This window comes from Notamacropus eugenii, chromosome 3, assembly GCF_028372415.1.
Source record: "Notamacropus eugenii isolate mMacEug1 chromosome 3, mMacEug1.pri_v2, whole genome shotgun sequence".
NCBI lineage: Eukaryota > Metazoa > Chordata > Mammalia > Diprotodontia > Macropodidae > Notamacropus > Notamacropus eugenii.
Genome location: NC_092874.1, coordinates 335,750,745 through 335,763,958, shown reverse-complemented (window position 1 = coordinate 335,763,958; position 13,214 = coordinate 335,750,745). Strand labels below are relative to the sequence as shown.

The window sequence follows — 13,214 nt, the reverse complement described above, 5'->3', positions numbered from 1 at the left end:
GTTGTATTGTAATTTTATTTATTTTGTCAAACATTTTCCAATTACATTTTAATCTGGTAGACGCCAGACTCCCAATACCTCTACTGTACAGTTTTTTTCATTAAAATAAGAATCCAAACTGCATGTACCTTAAGCTATTTGTTATTAACTCATGTTTAGTCATTTTTTGGTTGTGTCCGACGCTTACTGACCCCATGTGGGGTTTTCTTGGCAGAGATACTGGAGTGATTTGCCATTTCCTTCTCCAGCTCATGTTACAGGTGAGGAAACAGGCAAACAGGTTGAAGTAACTTGCCCAGGGTCACACAGCTAGTGTCTGAGGCTGGATTTGAATGCAGGAAGATGAATGTTCCAGACTCCAGGCCCTGTGCTCTATCTGCTGTACCACCGAGCTGCCCCCATTATCAACTCACAGCCTTTTGGGGTGATTGAACAACCCAGTATTTTAAAATAGGGTTTTGTATTTATTTATATTTTCAGTAGCCAAACCATCTTACTGCCAAAACAACATGTTAAACTAAGTTAAACCATCAAACCAATAGAGTACGTTAAATTTAGACAAAAGAGAAATCCATTTTTTTTCCTCAAAGGTAGGATTGGGGGAAAGGCTGGAGGTGGGGAGGGCAGTGGTATCATACTGGGGTAGGAGCTGCTGTCATCCTCTAGCAGATGGCCCTGACTGTCTGAGAAGCTTGTGGCTGGATGGGTAAGATTTCTTTGTCTCCTACCCAAGGACTCATTAGAGTAGGTCTTCTTAATTTTTTGTGTGTCATAAAATTTATGAAATTTGACAGTTTGATGGGTGCTGCTAATTTAGATTAGATAATGAGCTCATTTGTATTTTTAGCATGTAGCATAGAACCTGGCACACAGGGAATGTTTATCGATTGCCTGAGTGGTGAAGTCTTAGGGCCCCTTCTTAGCATAATGTTTTCCAATAATTGAAGGAAATACTGAATTTCACTTGGGGGCAGGGAAGTGCCACAGTGGAGAGAGAGCCGGGCCTACGGTCAGGAAGACCTGAGTTTAAATCTGGCCTCAGACACTTACTAGCTGCATGACCCTGGGCAGGTCACTTAATCCTGTTTGCTTCAACAGCAACTACAAAATTACTATTCTTTTGGACAGCTAGGCACAGTGGATAGAGTGCTATGTCTGGAGTCAGGCAGACTCATCTTCCCAAGTTCAAACCCAGCCTCAGACACTTGCTAACTGTGTGACCCTGGGGAAGCCACTTTACCCTGTTTACCTCAGTTTCCCCATCTGTCAGATGAACTGAGGAAGGAAATGGCAAACCTCAGTATCTTTGCCAAGAAAATCCCAAATGGGGTCATGGAGAGTTGGACACGATTGACAAATGATTGAACCACAGGAGCAGCAGAAGATTTAATTTTTTCCTGTGCAAGTTCACAAGACCTTTTAAACTCTATCCATGGACTCTTTTGGGGATGGTTAGAATCCTTGCTTTAGGGGATGCTTCATATGACCAGTGACATCCCAGTAGACCCAGAGCCCCTGTTCTGGGGCACTTGGGAGCCACAAGTCTAGAGTCCTTGTTCTGAGGTCAGCCCTGCTTGGTTCCCACAGATGTGCCAAATTGAAAAAGCTGATCCTGAACAAGAACCGACTGGTGACCCTGCCTGAGGCCATCCACTTCCTGACGGAAGTAGAGGTAAGTGTTGGTCGTGAGCTTGGCAGGGTCAGAATCTAGCAAAAGTCTATGCTGGTCATGGAGCCAAGGCCTGGTGCCTGTTTTAACACTGAATTTGGAGTGAGAAGGTTTGGGTTTGAGTTGAAGATAGTTTTCCCTCTGACTGTGACCCTGGACAAGTCACTTTACCCATTCTTTAAAATGGATCTTATTATTAGCCTTCTTCCCCCTACTCATAATTATTTTCCTGAAACTGTTTGTCATTGGATGGTGTTCAACTCCACAATCAGATTTTAAGAAGGTGTTCTGTTCTATTAAATGGGGTATCTTTCTGGGAAAATAACAGAAGAGAATGTTATAGAATCCTGGTTAGATATACCTGTGGGTAGTGCAGTGGATAGAGTGCTGAAGAATGCTGGACCTGGAGCCAGGAGAACTCATCTTCCTGAGTTCAAATCCAGCCTAAGACACTTATTACCTAGTCTGGGCTTGTCACTTAACCCTGTTTGCCTCACTTTGCTTATCTGTAAAATAAGCTGGAGAGGAAAGTGGCAAACCATCCCACTGCCTTTGCCAAGAAAACCAAAATGGTGTCACCATGAGTAGGGCAAGACTGAAAAATGACTTACCCTTACCCTTACCCTCTGGAAGTCTGCTCCTTTATGGGTGTGCATGTCCAGCAGTGTTCAGATGGCCTCTGTTTGGCTTCCCTAACTGCTTCATCTTTACTGTTTCTGCTTTCTCAGTAATTCCATTAGATTCACGTGTCATAGTTTAGCCTTCCCTAGTTGCTGAGTGTCTCTTTTGTCTCTACTAGATGAGAATGATGAGCTTCTGATACTAATGGAAGTGGGTTAATGAAGTGAGTTATTGGTAGAGAGGAGTTTTTCTGGGAAGTCTTGTCTTCCTTGACTGGACCTGAAGTTTGGGCTAGTTGTGGATCCAGCCCATTCTGTGGATTGTTTGAATTCACTGGGGTGGCGTATTTGAATTTCCTGCCCCTACTTCACCCCATCTCTCCTTAGGATTGGCTGGGAGGGTTAGGGTTAAAATCCACTCTGATGAACCAGACTGAGAGTGGGGAGCATCTTTCCACTGCTAAAAATAGAGGCATCTAGGTGATCCAGTGGATGGAGCCCTGGAGTCATGAAAATCAGAATCTAGATCCAGCTTCATATATTTAATAGTTCTGTGAAGTCACTGGGCAAGTCACTTGACCTCTATTTGCCTCACTTTCTTCATCTGTAAAATAAGAATAATATTACCTCCCTCCTAGGGTTGTTATGAGGATAAAATATGAAATTTGTAAAATGCTTTGCAAACTTTAAAGTCTCATATAAGTGCTGACTATTATGGTTGTAATTATAATTTTCATGTCCTCTGGCCTTCCCAACTAGGTTCTGGATGTGCGAGAGAACCCCAACTTGGTGATGCCCCCCAAGCCCACAGACCATTCCTCTGAATGGTACAACATTGACTTCTCACTGCAGAACCAATTGCGCCTGGCAGGTGCTTCTCCTGCTACTGTGGCTGCTGCTGGCGCAGGTGGGTCTCTGGGCCCTCTATTGGGGCAGAGCGTGGCGCACAGGGAGGGGGCAAGGACATCCGCCCTTCTCTTCCCTTCCCTTCCCCACCAAGAATGGATAGAGCAGTCAGTGTAAATCCTAAGTCTTAATGTGCTTAATCTGCCTTAGAAAAAGGATGGATTTATAGATTTATAGATAAGAATTTTAAAATTCTAAGCTTTTCCCCCCAGATCTCCCACTCTATCCCACCCTCAGAAAAAAAAGAAAGATATTCAAAACCCTTGTAACATTCCGTCCTAATCAAGCAAAATAAATTCCCACATTGGTTACATCCAAAAATGTGTGTCTCGTTTATAGATGACATCACTTCTCTGTCATGAGATATTTGGGACACCCTGTGTGGTGTGGGCAGAAGTGGCCAATTTCCCTCATAGAGGTAGAGTCTTGAGAGGGGTAGGACTTGACTAAAGTCATATTCCTTCTCCATTTTTTTTCTAATTATAATTTTTTCAATTAACAAGCATTTTTCCTCTCCCTTCCCCACCCCCCAGGAGTAAACAAAAACAGTAACCCTTATAACAAATTTGTATAGTCAAGCAAAACATTCTAGATTGACCCCGTCCAAAAATGTCTGGCTCCTGGTACATCTTACGCCCATCACCTCTCTGTCAGGACCTGAGTGTCATTCGCTTCATTTTTTTTGTTTTAATTTTTAACATTCATTTTTTTAAAATTTTGAGTTCCTGATTCTGTCCTTCCTTCAGCCCTTTCCCCACCCATTGAGAAGGCAAGCCATGGGATCTCAATTATGCATGTGAAGTCTTGCAAAATATTTCCACATTAGCTGTGTTGCAAAAAAAAAAAAGTTTCCATCTGCACTCAGACGTCATGAGTTCTCTCTCTGGATGTGGATGGCATTTTGTCATGGTCCGTTGGAATTGTCTGGGCTCAATTATCTTGATCAGAGCAGTCTTTCACAGTTGATCATCCTTAACAGTATGTTTGTTACTGTGTACAATGTTATCCTGTTCTGTTCATTTCACTTTGCATTACTTCATGCGAGTCTTCTCAGGTTTTCCTGAAACTATCCTACTTGTCATTTTTTATAGCACAGTAATATTTCATCACAATCATATACCACAATTTGTTCAGTAATTCCACAATTGTTGGGTATCCCCTCAATTTCCAGTTCTTTTCTACCACAAAAAGAGTTGCTATAAATATTTTTGTACATATGAATCCTTTCTCTTTTCTTTGACCTCTTTGAGATGCAGTGGTATTGCTGGGTCAGATTTTATAGCCCTTGGGCATAGTACCAAATTTTTCTTCAAAATAGTTGGACTAGTTCACAACTCCACCAACAATGTATTAGTGTACCTGTTTTCCCATATCCCCTCCAGCATTTGTCATTTTCCTTTTCTGTCATGTTAGCCAATCCGAAGGATGTGAGATATTGCCTTCAGTCTTAATTATGCTTCTCATCTGCCCCTCAGGGAGTGGTCCCAAGGACCCATTGGCTCGAAAGATGCGCCTTCGTCGGCGTAAAGATTCAGCCCAGGATGACCAAGCAAAGCAAGTGCTAAAGGGCATGTCAGAGGTGGCTCAGGAGAAGAACAAAAAATTGGAGGTAGGAAAAATCATCCCATTCCAACCTGGCCCCATTCCTACCTTCTTTCCCTACCCTCTAACTCACAGATTTCATAATCCGGGGGAGGAGGCCCTGGGTCACATGGGAAATAAGGAACTTATATGTCTGGAGTATGTAGGTTTGAATTTATGGCTATCAATAGGTTTATAACCTGTTCATTTCAGTAAGTGTTTATCGTATATTTATTGCCAGACATTGTGCTGAGTTCTAGAAATAGAAGGACAAAAATTGAAAGTCTCTGGTCTCAGGGAACATTGTAGTTAATACATAATATGTACAAAAGAAAAAATGCAACCTAATTTCAGGGGTGAGGGAGCACTCATGTCCAGGGAAATCAGAAGAGGCCTTTAGGATGCTTCCTGAAAGAATGTAACAGCAAACACCCCGGCATACACAGGAGGGCCTGCTGTACAGGTTCTTAGATCTGTTTTTCTAAAAGGAAAGCAGCTTTTGGGGGATCAGCAATCTTCTTTAATTATATTCATCAACAGAGAAGATACAAGAGAGAAATGAAGACCAACAGACAGGCCTTCCAACTGTCTGACCCTAAGCAGTACACACATCACAGATCACAGACAGATCCAACTGTCTGACCATTACATACATACAGTTACCAGACAGTGAAGCACCAACATCTGAGTTTTCAAAGCCGGCAGACTCCCTTCCAGCTATCCAGAGTCTCATCTGGCCAAACAAACACTTCCAGTGAGTGAGCCCCTAAGTAAAACCTCACCTCTGAGTATTTATACACTTTTCAGAGCTGGAGGGCAAACCTCTGACCCAGTGCCTCAATGGAAATTAACAAAGTATTGGGGCCTGTTAATGGGTGGGTAAGATCTTTAACTCTTCCCCCCACCCACCATTAATCTTGCATTAACATTACACTGAGTCTTGAAGAAAGCTGGGTGATAAAATTGAAAAAGGGAGATCATTCGAGGCATGTCAGTGGCAAGCCAGAAAGACTCATCTTCATGAGTTCAAGTCCAACCTCAGACAATAGCTGTGTGACCCTGGGCAAGTCACTTAACTGTTTGCCATCTGTAAAATGAGCTAGAGAAGGAAATGGCACACTGTTCTAGAATCTTTGCCAAGAAAACCCCAAGAGAGTTGGTCACAACTGAACAACAAAAATTCCAGGCATGGCACGCAGCCCATGCAAGAGCCCAAAGGTGAGGGATGGAATGTCACTCTTAGGAAGCAGCCCTAAGCCAGTTTGGATGGAATGTGAGCCCAGCACAGGCAGGTGTGCCTTTTATCCTCTGGGACTCAGGGCACTAAACCCTTGCTTGGATGGAGCGGCACATGTTCAGAGGGTGGGGTGTCTGTCACTGATCCTTTCCCAGAAACAGGGGTCAAGCTAAAGAAGTAGCTCAGGAGGAAAGAGAATGTTGTCAAGAGGTTTAGAAGAGAGTATCCAGGCTTTTAATGTAAGGCCTAATTCCCTAGTTTTTAGTGGTCTCTGAGCATTCAGTTGTTTGACCCAGTGGCTTCCACAAAACTGTGAGAACTTTTCCTAACGTATCTCCTCCCTTCATCCTCTGCTTTCGTTAGATCTTGTCCAGATCTGACACCCTGATCCAGTGTCCTGTTTGGTTCATACAGCTTAATTTCCCCGTGTTCCTAGCTCAGTTAACCTCTGGGTGACTTCACTGACCAAAAGCCTTTACTGAACCTCTGGGCAGTGTGAAGGAGACAGGAGAAGGCAGTCCCTGCCCTCTGAACCTCACAGCCCTCATCTAAGATGCAAACCGATAGGGAACAGAATGTGATTTTTGTGTTAGGCTGTGGGCTTCATAGAGAAAGACCAGCAGGCATGCAGAGAGAGAAAACACCAGGGGATGGAGTTGTTTGTGAAGGTTTCTTAGAACCGATAGTTGAACCAGGCTCAAAAGAATTTGTATCGTTAGTGAGGAGTAGAGGTTTTATTTTTATTATTTTTTTAAAAACGTTTTTCAATTTGCCAGCATTTATTTTCTCTCTTTTCTCTTCTCCCCTTCTACTGATTGAAAAGGACAAAAACCAGCCCCTTGTTATAACTATAAAGTCAAGCAAACAACACTGGGAAAGGTTTTAGGATCGGCCTAATGGGGGTCCTTGTGTGCTCAAAGGACTGCAGTTAGATTCATCTGCAGTTCGGAGAATAACCAGATTGTATTTTGTGGAAAACTGGATGACAAGCTGGGGATATTGTTGGGGACATTCTTGTTTAGGTGTGGGTTAGACTGGCAGTATTGATAGACTTAGAGCCCCAAGAGACCTTAGAGGTCATTTAGTCTATCCCTTTCCATTTACACAGAAGGAAAACTGAGGCCCAAAGAGGTTAAGTATTCAAGGTCACACCGGCAGCTCTGGGATTTGAACCCAAGTCTGAACCTGGGATTTAAATCTTCAAATCTGGTTTTCTTTCTGCTGTGCCATACTGACCCCTCTGAGATCTCTCCAGCTAGATTTCTGTTTAACAATGAAAGACTAATCTAGGATTTTCGTAGGGGAGGAAAGACACTGACATGAATGTACCACAGTGCCTTCCCTCTGAGATTACCTCCCATTCTCCCTATTCATCATTATTTGCTTGTCATCTCCTCCTTTAGAATGTGAGTTCCCTGAGGGTAGGGACCATGGTTTTCCATCTTTTTACCCTGGCACTTAGCACATAGTAAGGTTTTAATAAATGCTTGTTGACTGACTGACTGATGAGTAAGGTTCAGTGAGAGCTCTGGGCTGACTGGAGAGAGGGAAGGGGAGAGAGGAGAAGGGTTTAGGAGTACATCCCTGGACTGCATTGTCTCTTAACATGTACCCAGAGGGTATCCAGGGCGTCCAGGTGGCCCCAAAGCCCAGCCCTGACCCACATATTTCAGCCGGGTAGAGGTCTTTCCCTAACTTCCTCCCCTCCCTCAATCCTCAGGAGAATGCAGATGTGAAGATGTCAGATACCAAAGCCAAACGCTGGGATCAGGGCTTAGAGAAGCCACCTCTGGACTACTCAGAGTTCTTCACAGAAGATGTGGGTCAGCTGCCAGGACTCACCATCTGGCAGATTGAGAACTTCATTCCCACCATGGTGGATGAAGCTTTGCATGGCCGGTTCTATGAGGCCGACTGCTACATTGTGTTAAAGGTTAGTGCGGTCTGTAGGATTGGCATGTGGGGGTGTGGCAGGGGTAGAGAGAAGGTGGGAAATGGGAAAGACTTGAGGCAGGAGGGGAGAGGAAGCTGGAGGTCATCCAGGGGACAGAAGTATAAAGCAGCCTTGGGGAAGGGACTTAGAGAGGATGATGGATAACTCTTCTAGAGATGGGCTGGGAAATCAGCCTGGAGGGGGAAGGAGAGGGATACCTGGGGCAAGAGAAGGAATCAGTTTGCTGACATCTTACAAGAAGAGTCCCTCCTGTGCTCTTAAGGAGCACCAAGTCCCAGGAGATCTGATCCCTGCATTTGTTAAGCACCTAGGCTGGTGGGGAAGATAGAGAAGAAGACACATGTACATGGTCTCCTGGGATGGTTCATTAAGCTGTTGTGCTTGAGGGGTGGCAGGGGGTGCAGTGGGAAAGGGAAGGAGGAGAAGAAGATTCCACATAGACAGGTATGGAGCCTAGCTTGGCTCCCACTGTGACTGACAGAGGACCCACCTCCAACCATAGACATACCTGGATGAGAGCGGCTCCTTGAACTGGGAGATCTACTACTGGATTGGTGGGGAAGCCACCTTGGACAAGAAAGCCTGTTCAGCCATCCATGCAGTCAACCTTCGGAACTACTTGGGTGCCGAATGCCGAACCATCCGAGAGGAGATGGGCGACGAGAGTGAGGAGTTCCTCCAGGCATGTCTTGGCCCAGGGAGGAGAAATGCTCTTTTTAAGCTGCTAGGGTACCTCCCCTCTCCCTTTGCCCACCGCCATCACTATTGCTAAGCCCTTACATTAAAACACATTCACATTGTAGTACACATACTTGGCCCTTGTTCATGAAACACACCCATTTGTGAATATACATGTGTCACACACACACACACACACACACACACACACACACACACACACAGAGAATCATATTCATTATGTCCCTGTCACACAAACGTGCATATACGTACAGACTCTCATTCATCATGTCCCTGACTCTTTTCCAGTTCTCATTCCTGGTTCATGAAACACTCATTCATGTGCACGCGCGCGCGCACACACACACATACATATCCTTTATCCATCATGTCCCTGACTTTCCTCTTCTCACTCCTGGTTCATGAAACACTCATTCATGTGCACATGCATACATGTACACCCCCCCCACACACATGTACATACATATATCCCTGACTCTTTCCTCTTCTCACTCCTAGTTCATGAAACATTCATATACGCACACACATATATGCACACATGTATATATATATATACAATACACATACACACCTATCCCTTAGCTATCATGTCCCTGGCCCTCTCCTTCCTCCCTCCACTAGGATAGCGTCCCAAGAGTGGGCCATGGCTTCAAGGCCACGGCAGTAAATGTTCCCCTTTCCACAGGTGTTTGATCATGATATCTCCTACATTGAGGGGGGCACAGCCAGTGGTTTCTATACTGTTGAGGACACACACTATGTCACCAGGTGAGGGTGAGGTGTAGGTGGGGCAGACAGAGGAAGCTCTGGTGGGTTTGCCTAGTGGGGGATTTAGCCACTTGGTGTGCCAGCTGAGCTTTCTCCCACCATTGAGTCCTACAGATTATACCGAGTCTTTGGAAAGAAGAACATTAAATTGGAGCCTGTGCCCCTAAAGGCTGCTTCCCTAGATCCTCGGTGAGTCCTCTAATTTCCCAGAGATGGGGTTCAGCTAAGTTCCCTGTGGCCACTGATGGAGCTGGCCCCCAGTGCTAGTGGAAGGAGAGCCTAGAGACGGGGCTCTTAAACCATACTTAGTGCCTGAATCGCTGGGCTTCTCTTTCCAGTGTGTTTCATCTGGCTCAAGGGTGAGGTGGGTAGAGGGAAATGGGGGGTGGTGATGGGTGATCTTCTAAGACTCCCATCTCTGTTGTTTCCAGGTTTGTCTTCCTTCTGGACCATGGGCTGGACATCTATATTTGGAGAGGGGCCCAAGCCACCCTGAATGGCTCTACCAAAGCCAGGTACAGGGGCCACCCCTGGTCCCCACCCACCTTCCCCATTAGAAGCAGAGCTGGGAGGTGATCAGGATCCTCATGCCAGCCTCCCCTTGAATTTGGCTCTTCTTCTACTCTCTACCTTCTTTCCTGTACCTGGCCCCTGTTGGCTGGCCCCAGAACTGTCCCCTGAGCTGGTCTGGATGCCTTTTTTTCCTTAATCACCACAAGACAGAGGTTGGGTTTTTCCTTAGAAGAGTTTTATTAATATTTAAGTTAGAATTTCTTAAACTGGAAGTCCTGGATAGATTTTAGGGAGTCTGTGAACTTGGAACTTATAATATTTAGATAACTTGGTTGTTACTATTCATTCAGTTGCATCTGATTCTTCATGAGCCCATGGACCACACTTTCTGTGGGGTTTTCTTGGTAAAGATATTGGAGTGGTGTGCCACATTTTCTTCTTCAGTGGACTAAGGCAAACAGAGGCTAAATGACTTGTCCAGGCTCACACAGCTGGTGAGTGTCTGAGACCAGATTTGAACTCAGGTCTTCTGACTCCAGGCTTAGTGCTCTATCCACTGAACCACCTAGCTGCCTCCATTTCGATCAGCTGCATTTCAGCAAAATTGGTTTCCATTGTTAGGTTTCCTATGTATTTTATTTTATATGCATTTAAAAAACATTATTTTGAGAAGGGGTTCATAGGGTTCACCACACTGAGAAAGGGATCCTTGACAAAAATAAAGGTTAAGAATCCTGGATTTAAGGGAAAGAGTCAGTATGACCTGGTGGATAGAGAGGCAGCCTCAGAGTCAGGGAGACCTGGGTTCAGATTCTTCCTCTGACGTATCCTGGCTGTGATCCTGGGGCAAGTGTTTCAATCTCAGTGCCTCAGACACTTTGCCAAGATGATAAATCACAGAGCAGGTGATGGCCTACATTGGTAGAGAGAGTTTCATCACTAGGAATTTCAGGGAAACCAAAGACATCAAATCACAGACCTTGTCCATCCCCTTATAAAAAAAGAAGACAGAAGCAGGCATAGTATTGCAAAAAACATGGAGCACAGAATTTTCAAGTGACAGAACTTGGGAATCTTATTCTGAAGTATGGGCAATCTGGAAGGGGCAACAATGGTGCAGTGGACCAAGCGCTGGGCCTGGAGTCAGGAAGACCCAAGTTCAAACGCAACCTCAAACACTTACTAGCTGTGTGAGCCTGGGCAAGTCACTTATACCTGTTTGCCTCAGTTTCCTTATCTGTCAGATGAGCTGGAGAAGGAAATGGCAAACCACTCCAGGATCTTTGCCAAGAAAACTCCAGATGGAGTCACAAAGAGTCAGACAGGACTAAAATGACTGAACGAGGAACCAGTAGTCTGGGAGATAGGCTAATGGTCAGTGTGTCTTTACTCAACACATCTTTCCTGGAATCTGACCTAGCCTACTGTAAGCCTCCTCTACTGCCCTCTGGATCCTTCTGGTCCAAAATCAATGGCCAATTCTACTTGCTTTCATCAGCCAAGACTTTGTTCCCTAACAGCTCACACAGTTCTCCCAGAGTTTCTCCCAGACTCCTTTAAGGATAGGCTAACTGTCAGTATTGAGGTTCTCCATGTTTTTTAAAGGCACTACCACAGATCTCTCAGAGAGGGGCTGGTTAAGCTGGAGTTTCATTTGTACCAGAGGATATCGAACTAGAAGGGACCTTAGACATATCACCTAGGTCAGAGGTTCTTAACTTTTTTTGTATCATGGAACCCTATGGTCCTCTTCTCAGAATAATGGTCTTCATTGTATAAAGTTACTTGGGATTACAAAGGAAAACAATTATACTGAAATACAATATCCCCAACAAATGGTCATCTAGTCTGCACTTGAAGCCTCCAGTGACAGGGAACTTACTACCTCCCAAGACAATTCATTCTATCTTTGGCTAGCTCTAACTTTTAAAGGGAAAAACTCTTAATGTGTGGTATGGGAAATTGGCATCTCTGCATAAGGCAGGCTGGTACAGTGGAAGTTGTGGTGTTCGTAGAATCAGGAGACCAGGGCTTCAGTCCTTTTTCTGAAACTTGCTAGCTGTGTGACCCTGGGCAAGTCACTTAAAATTAATTTGCCTCTATTTCCTCATCTGTAAAATGAGCTAGAGAAAGAAATGACAAATCACTCCAGTGTCTTTTCCAAGAAAGCTACAAATGGGGTCACGGGGAGTCATATATGATTTAAAACGATTGAATGACAACAACCCACCCTCCTCACTAAGCATTTTCTTAGTTTCTTAAAAGTTCTCTCCTCTTTCTGACTTACTAGGTTATTTGCAGAGAAAATCAACAAGAATGAGCGGAAGGGTAAAGCAGAGATCACGCTGTTGTCGCAGGGTCAGGAAGTCCCAGAGTTTTGGGAGGTACTGGGTGGGGAGCCCCAGGAGATTACAAAGCATGTTCCTGATGACTTCCGTCCTGCCCGACCCAAACTCTACAAGGTAAGTAAGGCCCTGGGTGTCTGGTATTTTGCAAGAACCTGGTTGAGCTCTTGTCAGTTGCCAGGTCTGTGCTGGCTTTGGGTGTGAGTCTGGGGCACAGCCACAGAGTAAATGAGGCCAGAGAAGGGAGAGATCCCTGTAGCCTGGGGTTGATCAAGGAAGGCTTCATGAAGGAGGTGGACTTGAGTTGGCTAGGATTTGGGAAGTGTTTGAGGAAGAGCATAGTCCAGGAGGGTGGGAGTAATATGGACACATATATAGGGGCAGGGACTTAAGCACCTAGGTAAGACTGTTTGATTGGAGTATTGGACATGTGTAGAAGAGTAGGGATTCAGGCTGTGAAGGGCTTAATCTTCTGTCCCACAATCCTCTTCCTGTGCACTCTGGTATTCAAGGACATGATGAGGTCTGTGCCTCTCTGGTAATGTGTGTAGGACAGATGTGTGTGAGAAGGGAAGATGGGAGGTAGGTTCTGAAGGCCAGAGCTCTATGTCGAGGACCTTATCTTCATTCCACCTTGGCTGGCTCGGAGGAATTGTGTGAAGGAAAAATTGAAAGCCTTGGTGACTGAATGCACGCGTGGGAAGGGGAGATGCAGGAGACATCGTTTTATTCTAACCTTTCCCTTCTCCACCTTTGGCTTAGGTGGGCCTGGGATTAGGTTACCTGGAACTGCCCCAAATCAACTACAAACTCTCAGTGGAACACAAGAAATGGCCAAAGGTGGAGCTAATGCCCGAGATGAGGCTGGTAGGTCTGATGTCTGAGCCCAGGGGAGATTTCCAAGTTCTCTAAGTCCAGCACA

General features: G+C 45.1%; 1 protein-coding gene across 1 annotated transcript in view; it reads left to right on the top strand.

Moving 5' to 3' along the window:
* Window positions 1-13,214, top strand: part of FLII (FLII actin remodeling protein) — a 44,404-nt gene that overhangs the window by 23,919 nt on the left and 7,271 nt on the right. Inside the window, exons 10-19 of the mRNA XM_072597078.1 lie at window positions 1,588-1,672; window positions 3,049-3,196; window positions 4,671-4,804; window positions 7,734-7,946; window positions 8,470-8,649; window positions 9,352-9,434; window positions 9,549-9,623; window positions 9,866-9,949; window positions 12,238-12,409; window positions 13,055-13,159. Coding sequence (XP_072453179.1) covers window positions 1,588-1,672; window positions 3,049-3,196; window positions 4,671-4,804; window positions 7,734-7,946; window positions 8,470-8,649; window positions 9,352-9,434; window positions 9,549-9,623; window positions 9,866-9,949; window positions 12,238-12,409; window positions 13,055-13,159 — 1,279 coding nt within the window. The remainder of the gene's footprint in view (window positions 1-1,587; window positions 1,673-3,048; window positions 3,197-4,670; window positions 4,805-7,733; window positions 7,947-8,469; window positions 8,650-9,351; window positions 9,435-9,548; window positions 9,624-9,865; window positions 9,950-12,237; window positions 12,410-13,054; window positions 13,160-13,214) is intronic.